This window comes from Saimiri boliviensis, chromosome 14 (assembly GCF_048565385.1).
Source record: "Saimiri boliviensis isolate mSaiBol1 chromosome 14, mSaiBol1.pri, whole genome shotgun sequence".
NCBI lineage: Eukaryota > Metazoa > Chordata > Mammalia > Primates > Cebidae > Saimiri > Saimiri boliviensis.
Window position 1 is genome coordinate 1512498 of NC_133462.1, and position 13296 is coordinate 1525793.

General features: G+C 43.6%; 1 protein-coding gene and 2 pseudogenes across 4 annotated transcripts in view; 2 read left to right on the forward strand and 1 right to left on the reverse strand.

Moving 5' to 3' along the window:
- Positions 1–13296, reverse strand: part of ZNF548 (zinc finger protein 548) — a 41529-nt gene that overhangs the window by 10396 nt on the left and 17837 nt on the right. Inside the window, exons 1-2 of one of the 4 annotated variants that reach the window (XM_039466844.2) lie at positions 1125–2047; positions 426–517 (exon numbers count right to left, since the gene is read on the reverse strand). The exons of 2 other annotated variants lie outside the window; for them this stretch is intronic. In XM_039466844.2, the coding sequence (XP_039322778.1) occupies positions 426–517; positions 1125–1139 (107 nt within the window). In that variant the 5' untranslated portion in view covers positions 1140–2047. Of the gene's footprint in view, positions 1–425; positions 518–1124; positions 2048–13296 lie in introns of those variants that run through there. One more of the 4 variants, XM_010331902.3, reaches the window with a different exon arrangement.
- LOC104650238 (peptidyl-prolyl cis-trans isomerase A pseudogene) lies at positions 4150–4777 on the forward strand (annotated as a pseudogene).
- LOC101031772 (large ribosomal subunit protein uL23 pseudogene) lies at positions 10424–11065 on the forward strand (annotated as a pseudogene).

Genomic DNA, 13296 nt, shown 5'->3' on the forward strand with positions numbered 1-13296 from the left:
TCAATTATAAGTGGGAGCTAAATAATGTGTATACATGGACACAGAGTGTGGAACGACAGACATTGGAGACTCCAAACAAGTGGAAGGCTGAGACGAAGATGAGTGATGAGAAATAATGGGTACAATGTACATTACTCAGGCGATGGATACATTAAAAACCCAGACTTCACCACTACGCAATATATCCAGGTAACAAAACTGCACCTGACTCCTTAAATTTACACAAAAACAAACAACAACAACAACAACAACAACAACAAAAGAAAAGAAAAGAAAACAGAAAAAAAAACAAGAGACCTCCCTAGTCAATCTGATCCTCAGACCATGCTCTGGCTCAGCCCACGTCCTCCATCCCTTTGATATCTCCAACCCAACCCCCTCCCTCAGACTTCACACCTTTATGACTTCCTGCCTGTGTGACATACCCATCTTGAGACATTTGAGAATCGCCATGTCCAAAATCCAACCTGTGATCTCCCGGAAATCTGCTTTTTGTGCGGACTTCCCCAATTCCGTCCTTTCAAACGTTCAAACAGAAAACAAAATATAAAACCAACAGTTGAAATGGTTCTTCACTGCCTTTGTTCAGACAATTGAAGCACCAGGAAAACCTACCGGCCCTATCTTTCAGGCCCATGAAGAATCCCATCACATCTCCCTCTACTGTCACTGGTCCAGCCCCGACCATAACTTCCCTGGGTCTACTGCAGTGGCCTCAGGGCCTTTTCGCCGGTCTCCCTGGGTCCCTTTTCTCAACCTGTTTTTCCTAACTTGAAACTTCTACCTCTGGATGTGCCCCCTCCACTGTCCCTCCCTTGACCACCTTCCATGGTTACTGGCTGCTCAGGCTGCCATTCCAAGTGAGATTTCATAAAACTCTCTTTCCCGCAGAAACAACACACACTCCCGGCGCCCCGACACAGCCCACTCGGCAGCGCCTCCATTCCCTGAACCTGAGGTCCCCGACGGGAGCTCTGAGACTGCCTCAAACAGGCTGATCCGGGGGCCCCACACAGGAACGCCCCCCTCTTCGGGACAAGGGGCCTGACCTGCAGGGCCCGCTCTGGGGGGCTTCAGCACTGGGAGAAAGAGTTGGGCAGCGGCGGCTGGGACCGGACACCCACCTCAGTCAGGTTCATCGGCAAGGCCTCCGCCAGCCCAGCCGGGGAAGAGCGGGGCGGGGGCGACAAAGGCAAGACAAGGACGCGCTGTCCCTAGCCCTTGTCAGCTGAACGTCACTCCCCTCTCTGCGGGGTGGGAACCAAGCCGTTTCTCGCGCTTCTCCGCTCCGTCACTTCGGTGACGTCAGAGCGCGCCATAGGCCGGAGCTAGCGAAAACACCAGAGAGAACCAAAACGACCACCTCCAGGAGGACGGCGGAAGTCCCGCCCTCCGACGGTGCGCACGCACACGCGCACGCACACACGCACGCACGCAAGTGTCTCCTTCTAAGCCTTCATTGGGTGAGTCGCGCCGCCCAGAGCTGCAGTGTTTTCTGGGTTATGAAGTTTTGACACTGCTTCCCGACTTGACTTAGAGCGTTGGTCAGTCCTTAAATGGCAGGTAAAGAACCAGTGGCATTGTAAGGCGAGCTGGGAAACGGAGTCCCCGACTCCAAAGACAGGACGGGGCTTGGCTTGCTCTTAAAGGTGACAAATGGATATTTTCTTGGATTATAGTGTAGGATATTTACAGAAATGTTAGCAACTTGTTACTTAAGACTCTATTAAGCACAGCTAATTCCAATGACTGCCTGTCCACAGAGACACACCACACCAAAATGGCACCCTGTCTCTACTCATGCCATATTGTTGTTTTTCAAATACACGTACAGTTATGCTTTTGAGTCTGTTTAGTAAGCTTCAATATATTTGGTCCAGAAGAAGAAAGGAAGAATACACAGGGCTATAGACTGAAATTTCTAGGAAGGATGGCAGGAGACACTGAAGTATACTGAAAGGGTGAAGCTATATCTCTGGATCAAAGAGAAGACATCTTACCTGACTGTAGAGTCAGTGATTGTGCAATGCTTTTATTCTAATAATACTTACATATTCTAATAATACTTATTCATATCTGAGATACTTTCCATTTATTGAAGAATCACAATCATATCTGAAAATGAGAGTGACAGCCAAAATGAGCGATTGAGGCATAAGTCACAAATCATGGAGGTTTATTGGAACAGCCTAAGGACACATCCAGAAAATGTAAGTTACAGAAGTGTCTGTGGCTGATTTTTTCAAAGAGGTTCTTAGGAGGTTTAGTATTTATTATACATTTTCCTTAAAAAGGAAGATGGGTTGGCAGTGAGACAAATGATTACATACATGTGACACTTTAGTTAGTGCCCAGTAAATCTATATTTTATATAAGATAGAGTGAACATGTGAGAGGAAAAGGGAACAGAAAAAGCAGATGGTCTCAGGGAAGGATGAAGGAATAGATAATCTCATCTTCTCTCTGTTCTGTACCTTGAAAGATAAGCTAGTAGTCTTCTGAAAAGGCTGATTTCTATTTAGCCCTTAAGGAAGAAAACCTAGTGATTGTAGTGAGGTAGGGGATATAATGAGGTGTGTCTGACTTCCTATTCCTATATAGTGGTCAGTTCAGCTTCCAGAGTTATTCTAGGGTTCTCATGGCCAAGAGGGCATCCATTCAGTCAGTTAGGGGGTGCTCCGAATTTTATTTTTATTTCTCAAGAGCAGCTGACACATGCCGTTTCCAGACAGGACACTGTCTACCGTTTTCATAATTGAAGCATATACACATCTTATACTCAAGAAAAGGTGTGGAATTCCATGATGTTATCTTCTTTCTCAGAAGTGATTTAAAATTGCACCTGTGTTTACAACCGTGTTTTGCACAGGAACTTGAATTCTTTTCACATACTTGAAACCATTGCTTATTAACTGCTTAAAGGGATAAGTACAGATGATAAAGTGAAAGACTTGCCACAGATAAAAATGAATAGAGAAGCTGTGGGATGATGTGTATTTACTTCTCTAGTAAATGTTCAATGAGCATATATGTACTGGGTTTCAGATCAATGGAAGGTGCATGGGACACACTGGGAATAGGTTTCCCAGCTGCTATGTGTATACAAGGCTGTTCTGTGTTTTCTTAGATTCTGTATTTGTCTGTTTGATATTCATTAATCACAGGGTCAAACTAATAGAACCTAAGTTGTTTACTTCTTTCTTGCAAGTCACTTACTCAAATGCATGAAACTCTGTATAAAATCCCCATCATTCTATTATAAAGACACATGCACATGTATATATATTGTGGCACTGTTTACAATAGCAAAGACTTGGAACCCAAGTACCCATCAATGATAGACTGGATAAAGAAAATATGGTACATATACACCGTGGAATACTATGCAGCCATAAAAAGGATGAGTTCTGCTTCTGGATTCCTTAGAAGGTAAAAAAGAAAAAAAAAAAAAAAAGGATGAGTTCATGTCCTTTGCAGGGACATGGATGAAGCTAAAATTCTCAGCAAACTGACACAAGAACAGAAAACCAAACGCTGCATGCTCTCACTCATAAGAGAGTGTTGAACAATGAGAACACATAGACACAGGGAAGGATGAGGGGAACATCACACACCAGGGCCTGTTGGGGAGCGGGAGGGCTAGGGGAGGGATAGCAGGGGGTGAGGGGATTGGGGAAGGATAACATTAGGAGAAATACCTAATATAGATGACAGGTGGCAGGGGGATGGATGCAGCAAACCACTATGGCATGTGTATACCTATGTAACAAACCTGCACACGTACCCCAGAACTTAAAATATAATTTAAAAAACCCCAAGCACAAACACTGAAATGTGTTTTTCCTTCCTGCCCATTGGCGATATCTCTACTGCATCATTTTCTGCCACTTTAGTTATAAACATATAGTCCCAGTTATTTTCTTTTCTTTCTGCTTTCTGGTCTCTGTTTGTAATAAGATTTCTTGTGACCTGTGTGGTGTGCAGTGCCTCTTGGGGCAACTGTAACATTAGTCTTTTGATGGCAGTGACCTTTCTGTGTCATTATTAATTATGAATTAAGAGCAGAGCACAGTTCAAGAATATGACCTTAGCTTTGCAGATGCCGCCACTGCCTGGAGCCTTGTAGTATCAGCCGTGGTCAACCCCACCATGTTCTTTGACATTGCCATTGATGGCAAGCCCTTGGGCCATGTCTCCTTCAAGCTGTTTGCAGACAAGTTTCCAAAGACAGCAGAAAACTTTTGTGCTCTGAGCACTGGAGAGAAAGGATTTGGTTATAAGCGTTTCTGCTTTCACAGAATTATTCCAGGGTTTATGTGTGAAGGTGGTGACATCACATGCCATAATGGCACTGGTGGCAAGTCCATCCATGGGGAGAAATTTGATGATGAGAACTTCATCCTAAAGCATACAGGTCCTGGCATCTTGTCCATGGCAAATGCTGGACCCAAAACAAATGGTTCCCAGTTTCTCATTTGCACTGCCAAGACTGAGTGGTTGGATGGCAAGCATGTGGTCTTTGGCAAGGTGAAAGAAGGCATGAATATTGTGGAGGCCATGAAGCATTTGGGTCCAGGAATGGCAAGACCAGCAAGAAGATCACCATTGCTGACTGTGGACAGCTCTAATAAGTTTGGCTTTTGTTTTTATCTTAACCACCAGACCATTCCTTCTGTAGCTCAGGAGAGCACCCCTCCACCCCATTTGCTCACAGTATCCTAGAATCTGTGCTCTCACTGCAGTTCCCTTTGGTTTCTGTGATTTCCTTGTTCCCTTCCATGCCTAGCTGGATTGCAGAGTTGAGTTAAGCTTATTATGATTATGAAATAAAGACTAAATAACAACGACAAAAAAGGATATGACCTGTATTTAAGGATTTTTCCTGAATCTTGTATTGACTTATCAGAATGGCTTGCAAATCCTACATATCAGCTGGTTGTAATACATTATAAAGAATTGCCAGTGGGAGATACATTTTTCTCAGACTGTAACTGGTCATTAAATTATTTATTGGCAACACTAGTTGAAAATCATATCCTCACAAATATGTAGATAATACTTACGATGTCTTAGTCCAATTAGTGTTGCTATAAATGAATACCTGAAGCTTGGTAATTTATAAAGAAAAAAGTGTTTATTTGGCTCAAAATTTTGATGTCTGGAAAGTTTAAAATTGGGCATTTGCCTCTGTGAGGGTCTTCGGCAGTTTCTATTCGTGGTGGAAAACAAAAGGGTTGTTAATGGCAAGACCAGCAAGAGAGGTATTGACCAGAAATCATATTGCAAGAGAGGAAGATAGTGGGTGGGGAGAGTTTCAGTCTCCTCTTAACAACCAGCTTTCTTGGGAACTAACAGTGAGAATTCACACATCCTCAAGTGGGAGTATTATTAATGTAGGATCTACCCCCATGACCAAAACACCTCCCGTAAGGCCCCACCTCAAACAATGGAAATTAAATTTCAAGATGAGGTTTGGAAGAGACAAACATCCAAACTATTGCATATGATTTCTTGCACATTCTGGCTGTTGAGAAACCAAAAATGGGGAATGAGAATTAAGTTGCTGGGTTTTTTATGTTCAAGTAAGGAAAAAATTTCTCTCTGCCCCCAATACATAGTCATGAACAAGAAACCACCATTAATTAGAGATAACTTGGGATGCACACCTATGTTTTAAAAGTCAGCTAGTCAGCAATAGCTTCACTCTAGTAATTAACCTGAAACTTAGCCAATCATTGTTAGGCCAAGCTTATCAAATTCTTCCAGTGAGAGTAAGGCCCAGTACTAAAGACAGCCAATCAGTGGCAGCCCCAGGCTGCTAGACAACAAGTAATCAGCAAGCACCTCCTGAGAGTAATCCTGTTTATTAAAGCCAATTGGTGAATAGTTGACAGTTACACTAACACGCCTGAAAGTCCGTCAATCTCTCAATTCTGCTGCTTCTGAAAATCCACAATCCCTGAAGTTCAGACTTCCTAAAAGCCCATATAATAGGCTGGTGGGGTGGCTCATGCCTGTAATCCCAGCACTCTGGGATGCCAAGGCAGGCGGATCATGGGGTCAGGAGTTCGTAGACCGGCCTGACCAACATGGTGAAACCCCTTCTCTACTAAAAATACAAAATTAGCCAGGGATGGTGGCCCATGCCTGTCAATCCCAGCTACTTTGGAGGCTGAGGCAGGAGAATCACTTGAACCCGGAAAGTGGAGGTTGCAGTGAACCAAGATTGCACTACTGCACTCCAGCCAGGGCGACAGAATGAGACTCCATCTCAAAAAAAAAAAAAAAAGCTCATATAATATCAGCTTTGGCTTTATTTAAGGAGACTGACAACTACAGCTCTGCCCTGCAAAGAACATCATCACTTTTTTTCCCTTGAGATATCAAAATCAATTTATTCTTAATTGAATATAAATTATATTTTAATTATATGAATATTAAAATTTAAAAGTTTGCAAGCTTTCGATGGTTTCATCTCTGTTTATAGTTAGTTATAAGTTTGGACATGAAATGGTAGACTGACCCAGATGTGACATTACAATATCCAGTGTTTTCTCCAATGTTTTTTGTTTTGTTTTGTTTCTGAGATGGAGTCTCACTCTGTCGACCAGGCTGGAGTGCAGTGGTGCAATCTCAGCTCACTGCAACCTCTGCCTCCTGGGTTAAAGCGATTCTTCTGCCTTAGCCTCCTGAGTAGCTGGGAGGACAGGCGCATCCCACCATGCCCAGCCAACTTTGGTATTTTTAGTAGAGATGGAGTTTCACCATGTTGGCCAGGATGGTCTCGATCTCCTGACCTCGTGATCTGGCCACTTCAGCCTCCCAAAGTGCTGGGATTACAGGCATGAGCCACTGCACCTGGCCTTTTTTTTTTTTTTTTTTTTTAGATACAGTTTCACTGTCACCGAGTCCAGTGGCCCAATCTTGGCTCGCTGCAACTTCTGCCTCCCACCTTCAAGCGATTCTTGTGCCTCAACCTCCTGAGTAGCTAGGATCACAGGTGTGTGACATCACGCCCGGCAAATTTTTTGTATTTTTGGTAGACATGGGAATTTCACCATGTTGGCCAGGCTGGTCTTGAACTCCTGACCTCAAGTGATCTGCCCGCCTAGGTCTCCCTAAGTGCTGGGATTACAAGCATGAACCACCGTGCCACACAATGTTTTCAATTCTTTTTTTTTTTCTTTCTTTTTTTATGAGAAGGAGTTTCGTTCTCGTTACCCAGGCTGGAGTGCAATGGCGCGATCTCGGCTCACCGCAACCTCCGCCTCCTGGGCTCAGGCAATTCTCCTGCCTCAGCCTCCTGAGTAACTGGGATTATAGGCATGTGCCACCACGCCCAGCTAGTTTTTTGTATTTTTAGTAGAGACGGGATTTCACCATGTTGACCAGGATGGTCTCGATCTCTCGACCTCGTGATCCACCCGCCTCGGCCTCCCAAAGTGCTGGGATTACAGGCTTGAGCCACCACGCCCGGCCTAATATGTTTTCAATTCTTGTAGAAGTTGCTATTGTCTATATTTTGAGTATACTGAATGCAAAAATGCCAAAATGCAAGTTTATAACTTAAGATGAACTTGCTGAGGTGACACATGCCTGTAATCCCAGCTATTTGGGAGGCTAAGGCAGGAGAGTCCCTTGAATCCAGGAGGTGGAGGTTACAGTGAGCCGAGATCATGCCACTGCAGTCCAGCCTGGTGACAGAGACTCTGTCTCCAAAAAAAAAAAAACCAAAAAACAAAAACAAACTCTACTGCACTGACCAGCTCAGGTAGCCAACCTAACCAGCTCAGGAAGCCAATCTACTATCTACACTAACCAGATGAGGAAATCAATCTCTCTCTCTTTCTTTCTCTCTCTCTCTCTCTCTCTCTCTCTCTCTCTCTCTCTCTCTCCCCCCCCCTCCCCTCCCCTCCACCACCCTCTTCCCCCGTTTCTCTCTCTTTCTCCACGACAGACCTGAGGATCAAAAACAAACCAGAAAATAAGAATAAAGGCTCTCAAAGTACACACCTAAAACAACATTTACATAAAAATCAATTGTATCAGGATAGCTACTATCAAAAAAAAAAAAAAACAAACAAATTATATGTTTTGCTAAGGATGTAGAGACATTGGAACTCTCTTATACACTGTTGGAGGAAATTAAAATGGTATAGCAATAACAGAAAATAGTATGGTAGTTTCTCAGAAAATTATAAATAGAATTGCTATATTACCCACCAAACTTACTTCTGTGTAGGAACTCAAAGCAGAGTTTCGAAGAGATATTTCTACACCTATTTTTATAACAGCACTATTCACAACGTATAGACAAATGCATATCTAAAATGTGTAGAATCCCAGTTTCCGTCAGTGGATTGGTAAATAAATTAAATATAAAAATGCAAGAAAATATTCAGACTTTTAAATACAATTCTTGGCCAGGCTCAGTGGCTCATGCCTGTAATCCCAGCACTTTGGGAGGCAGAGGTGGGTGGATCACAAGGTCAGGAAATGGAGACCATCCTGGCCAACAAGGTGAAACTTCATCTCTACTAAAAATACAAAGAATTAGCCAGGTGTGGTGGCAGATGCCTGTAATCCCAGCTATTCTGGCGGCTGAGGCAGGAGAATCGCTTGAGCCCAGGAGGCAGAGGTTGCAGTGGGCTGAGGTCACACCACTGCACTCCAGCTTGGGTGACAGAGTGAGACTCTGTCTTAAAAATGAAAAGAAATTCTGACACAAGCTACAACATGGATGAGCCTTGAGGACATTATGCTATTAGGCTGCTGCAAAGTAATTACTTTTTTTTTTTTTTTTTTTTAACACAGGGTTTCACCATGTTGGTCATGCTGGTCTTGAACTCCCAACCTCAAGTGATCCACCCGCCTTGGCCTCCAAAGTGCTTGGATTACAGGCGTGAGCCACCACACCTGGCCAGTAATTACAGTTTTTAAAGACAGCATGTGGTGTGGCAAGAGTGATGCTATCTTGAAGCACCGTAATGACCATTGTTTGACTCCTGCATACCAAGGTGTTCCCACAGCAAGGTCAAGAAGCAATGTCTGTAGCATAGATGACCCCTCATAAAGATGCTTATCTAACCTCCCCATTGGTCACAAGTTTCACAAGAAAGTTTAAGGGATAACCAGCTGCACATGTTTTACTCTAAAAGCTTGCTATAGAAAGTATTACTGCCTGGAGGGCAAGTGCTGGGATTCATCATTTTGTGGCTGCCCAAGACATGGCTTCTCTTTGTAAGTCCCTATTTACCGCTTCTTTTGAGAAACCAAATTTGTGAGCCTCCAAGCTCTCTCAGCCTTTGGTAGTAGGATTGCATAGACCCAGTGAGCCTGCCAGCAGTTTAGAGACCAAGAAATGGTAAAGAAAATGTAACATCCGCCTGAGCTTGGTGGGTCACGCCTGTAATCCCAGCACTTTGGGAGGCCAAGGCTGGTGAATCCCCTGAGGTCAAGAGTTCAAGACCAGCCTGACCAACATGGTGAAACCTTGTCTCTACTAAAATACAAAAATTGGGCATGGTGGCAGACATCTGTAATCCCAGCTATTCAGAATGCTGAGGCAGGAGAATCACTTGAACCCAGCAGGTGGAGGTTGGAGCGAGCTGAGATGGCACCACTACACTCCAGCCTGGCAACAGAGCGAGACTCCGCCTAAAAAAAAAAAAAAAAAAGTAGCATCCATGTGGGAAATCCCAGGGTGGCCAGCCACTTCAGTGTGGAGTGCTGTAACTTACCTTTTTGATAGTTGTGGAACACCACATGAGTACTGGGATGCCCTGGAAATGCCAGTGGGTTTAGAGTGACTGTTAACTTTGAGCCATCTATTACACTGCAGCAAGAGCAGTGAGCAGCTGCTGCAGCAAGGTGGCTTCCTCTGTGGGCTACCCATTTGGCAATGGAAGCCCAGGCATCAGCAGAAGCGAAAGTAAAGTGACTTGAAGAGAAATTACAATTTCAAAAAAGAGTTTTTTAAAAGAGCTGTACAGTCAAAGTCAACTTAATTAAAACTAATATTTAGGCTATTTGTATGCATGTATATTGTTTTTTTTTTTTTTTTTTTTTTTTTTTTTTTTTTTTTTTTTGAGACAGAGTTTCGCCCTTGTTACCCAGGCTGGAGTGCAATGGCGCGATCTCGGCTCACCGCAACCTCCGCCTCCTGGGTTCAGGCAATTCTCCTGCCTCAGCCTCCTGAGTAGCTGGGATTACAGGCACGTGCCACCATGCCCAGCTAATTTTTTGCACTTTTAGTAGAGACGGGGTTTCACCATGTTGACCAGGATGGTCTCGATCTCTCGACCTCGTGATCCACCCGCCTCGGCCTCCCAAAGTGCTGGGATTACAGGCTTGAGCCACCGCGCCCGGCGCATGTATATTGTTTTAATGCCTCTGTTCTCTCTCTTTAAACACTTCTCAGTAACCATATGCACTCTGTCTGTTCTTCCTTCCTCTTACCACCCTCAATATTACATGAGGGAACCTAACAATTTTTTCTAAAAGCCTGGGATCTCTCAAGAAAAACAGAAGACCCTTTTCACAAGATGGCGCCGAAAGTGAAGAAGGAAGCTCCTGTACCTCCTAAAGCTGAAGCCAAAGCCAAGGCTTTAAAGGCCAAGAAGGCAGTGTTGAAAGGTGTCCACAGCCACAAAAAAAAGAAGATCCGCACGTCATCCACCTTCCAGCAGCCTAAGACACTGCGACTCCGGAGGCAGCCCAAATATCCTTGGAAGAGCGCCCCCAGGAGAAACAAACTGGACCACTACGCTATCATCAAGTTTCCGCTGACCACTGAGTCCGCCATGAGGAAGACAGAAGACAACACCACATTTGTGTTCATTGTGGATGTTAAAGCCAACAAGCACCGGATCAAACAGGCTGTGAAGAAGCTCTATGACGCTGATGTCGCCAAGGTCAACACCCTGATTCGGCCTGATGGAGAGAAGGCATATGTTCGACTGGCTCCTGATTACGATGCTTTGGACGTTGCCAACAAAATTGGGATCATCTAAACTGAGTCCAGCTGGCTAATTCTAAATATATGTATATCTTTTCACCATAAAAAAAAAGAAAGAAAAACAGAAAAAGTTCCATTGACTTTAGTTTTGAAGAATCCTCTGGATTCTTCATGGAACTCCAAGAGTTTTAAGAGGACAGATTTCTCTCAGGTCTAAAATTCTGCCTTCTTTGGTAGTGCATTACCTGATATGACTGGTTTTGGGGGGTACCAGAGATTACTTTGTCCTGTAAGAGAACTTGACCTTGATGTGTGTAATGGCTGTTAGTCACAAGCAAGAGCTGCAGGGTCAGAGGTAGCTGGTGGCAGTTATTTACAGTAAATGGTTATTACTGTAGGGGGCTACTCATTTCTTTGCATGTTTAGATATGAAAGGTATGGTCTAAACACTTAGAAAAATGTCTTTACATCAATGTGCTCTATTAATGTATTGTGCAGCCCAGTGTTGTGATGTTTACTATGTGTTTTTGGTGAAGAAGTTTATTTTAAAAAATGAAGATGTGGTTTTTGCTAATTACTTTTTCTTTAGTAAAAAGTCTAGTTTAGAGGTTATGTAAAGGCTGTTTCAGAATGAAAGGAAAATAATGTAGATAAAAGTAATTAGATCTAGGACTGGGTGTAATGGCTCAAGCATGTAATTTCAGCACTTTGGGAGGCTGAGGCGGGTGGAATCCCTGAGGCCAGGAGTTTGAGACCAGCCTGGCGAATATGGAGAAACCCCATCTCTACTAAAAATACAAAAATTAGCTGGGTGTGGTGGTGTGTGCCTGTAATCCCAGCTATGTGGGAGGCTGAATCACTTGAACTTGGGAGGTGGAGGCTGCAGTGAGCTGAGATCACACCACTGCGTTCCAGTCTGAATGAGTGAGACGCTGTCTCAAAAAAAAAAAAAAAAAAAAAAAGGTAAATAGATCTAAAAATTAAGGAAAGAAAAAAATAGAAAAAAATTGTAAGAGGATATAAAAGGTTTTTGGAAAAAATCTTACCTTGTGTGGTCAAAACCTGATTAAAATTGGACGGGTTTGTTTATAAGACTTTAGTAACATTAGCTTTAGTATTGATAGTACACAAATATAAAAGTAGAATTTTGGCCAGGTGCAGTGCCTCATGCCTATAATCCCAGCATTTTGGGAGGCTGAGTTGAGTAGATCACGCGGTCAGGAGATCAAGACCATCCTGGCCAACATATTGAAACACCCATCTCTACTAAAATACAAAAAATTAGCCAGGTGTGGTGGAATGTACCTGTAGTCCTAGCTACTCAGGAGGCTGCGGCAGGAGAATCACTTAAACTCAGGAGGCAGAGGTTGCAGTGAGACGAGATCAGGCCACTGCACTCCAGCCTGGGCAACAGACCAAAACTCTGTCTCAAAAAAAAAGGGTAGAATTCATTTTCTATTTTGAACACAATTTTCGTATTTTAATAAGAGATAGTAAAGTTGTTTAACTTTTGAATAATCTTCAATTTAAAAATGGGTGGAGGATGAGAAACCTTTGATTCCTTGGTGGTCAAGGAGGCACACATGGTATGGAGCTGCAGCTGGCTGTGCTGTTACTAAAAGTCACCATTGAAATTTAGAGATGGATCCAAATCCCAGGGAGTTGGTACGCTGGATACATAAGAAAATGCAGCCGGGCGCGGTGGCTCAAGCCTGTAATCCCAGCACTTTGGGAGGCTGAGGCGGGTGGATCACGAGGTCAACAGATTGAGACCATCCTGGTCAACAAGGTGAAACCCCGTCTTTACTAAAAATACAAAAAATTAGCTGGGCATGGTGGCGCGTGCCTGTAATCCCAGCTACTCAGGAGGCTGAGGCAGGAGAATTGCCTGAGCCCAGGAGGCGGAGGTTGCGGTGAGCCGAGATCGCGCCATTGCACTCCAGCCCTGGTAACAAGAGCGAAACTCCGTCTCAAAAAAAAAAAAAAATGAAAAAGAAAATGCAAACTAGCCGTCAAAACAGAGCCACATAAACAGTGAACAGTGAATGCAAGGGATCGAGGTGCACTCCTTATGTGAATCTGTGCTAAAATAAGAAAAAATAAACAAATAAAAATTTAGCCTGTGAGGTTAGAACCAAGACAGTTATGTTAGATTTCTGTCATTTATAATTCTGCAAAGGTGGTTTCAGGTTCTGCATCAACCTGAGCATGCTCTTCCATCCAGCAGCATTTAAAACCAAAGATGCTGTCCCCCTAATTAGTTACTCTCACAATCCAGTTTGTAATGGTTCCTCAGGAAACTATTTCAATCTATAAAGTGAAACAATTTCTTCACATCA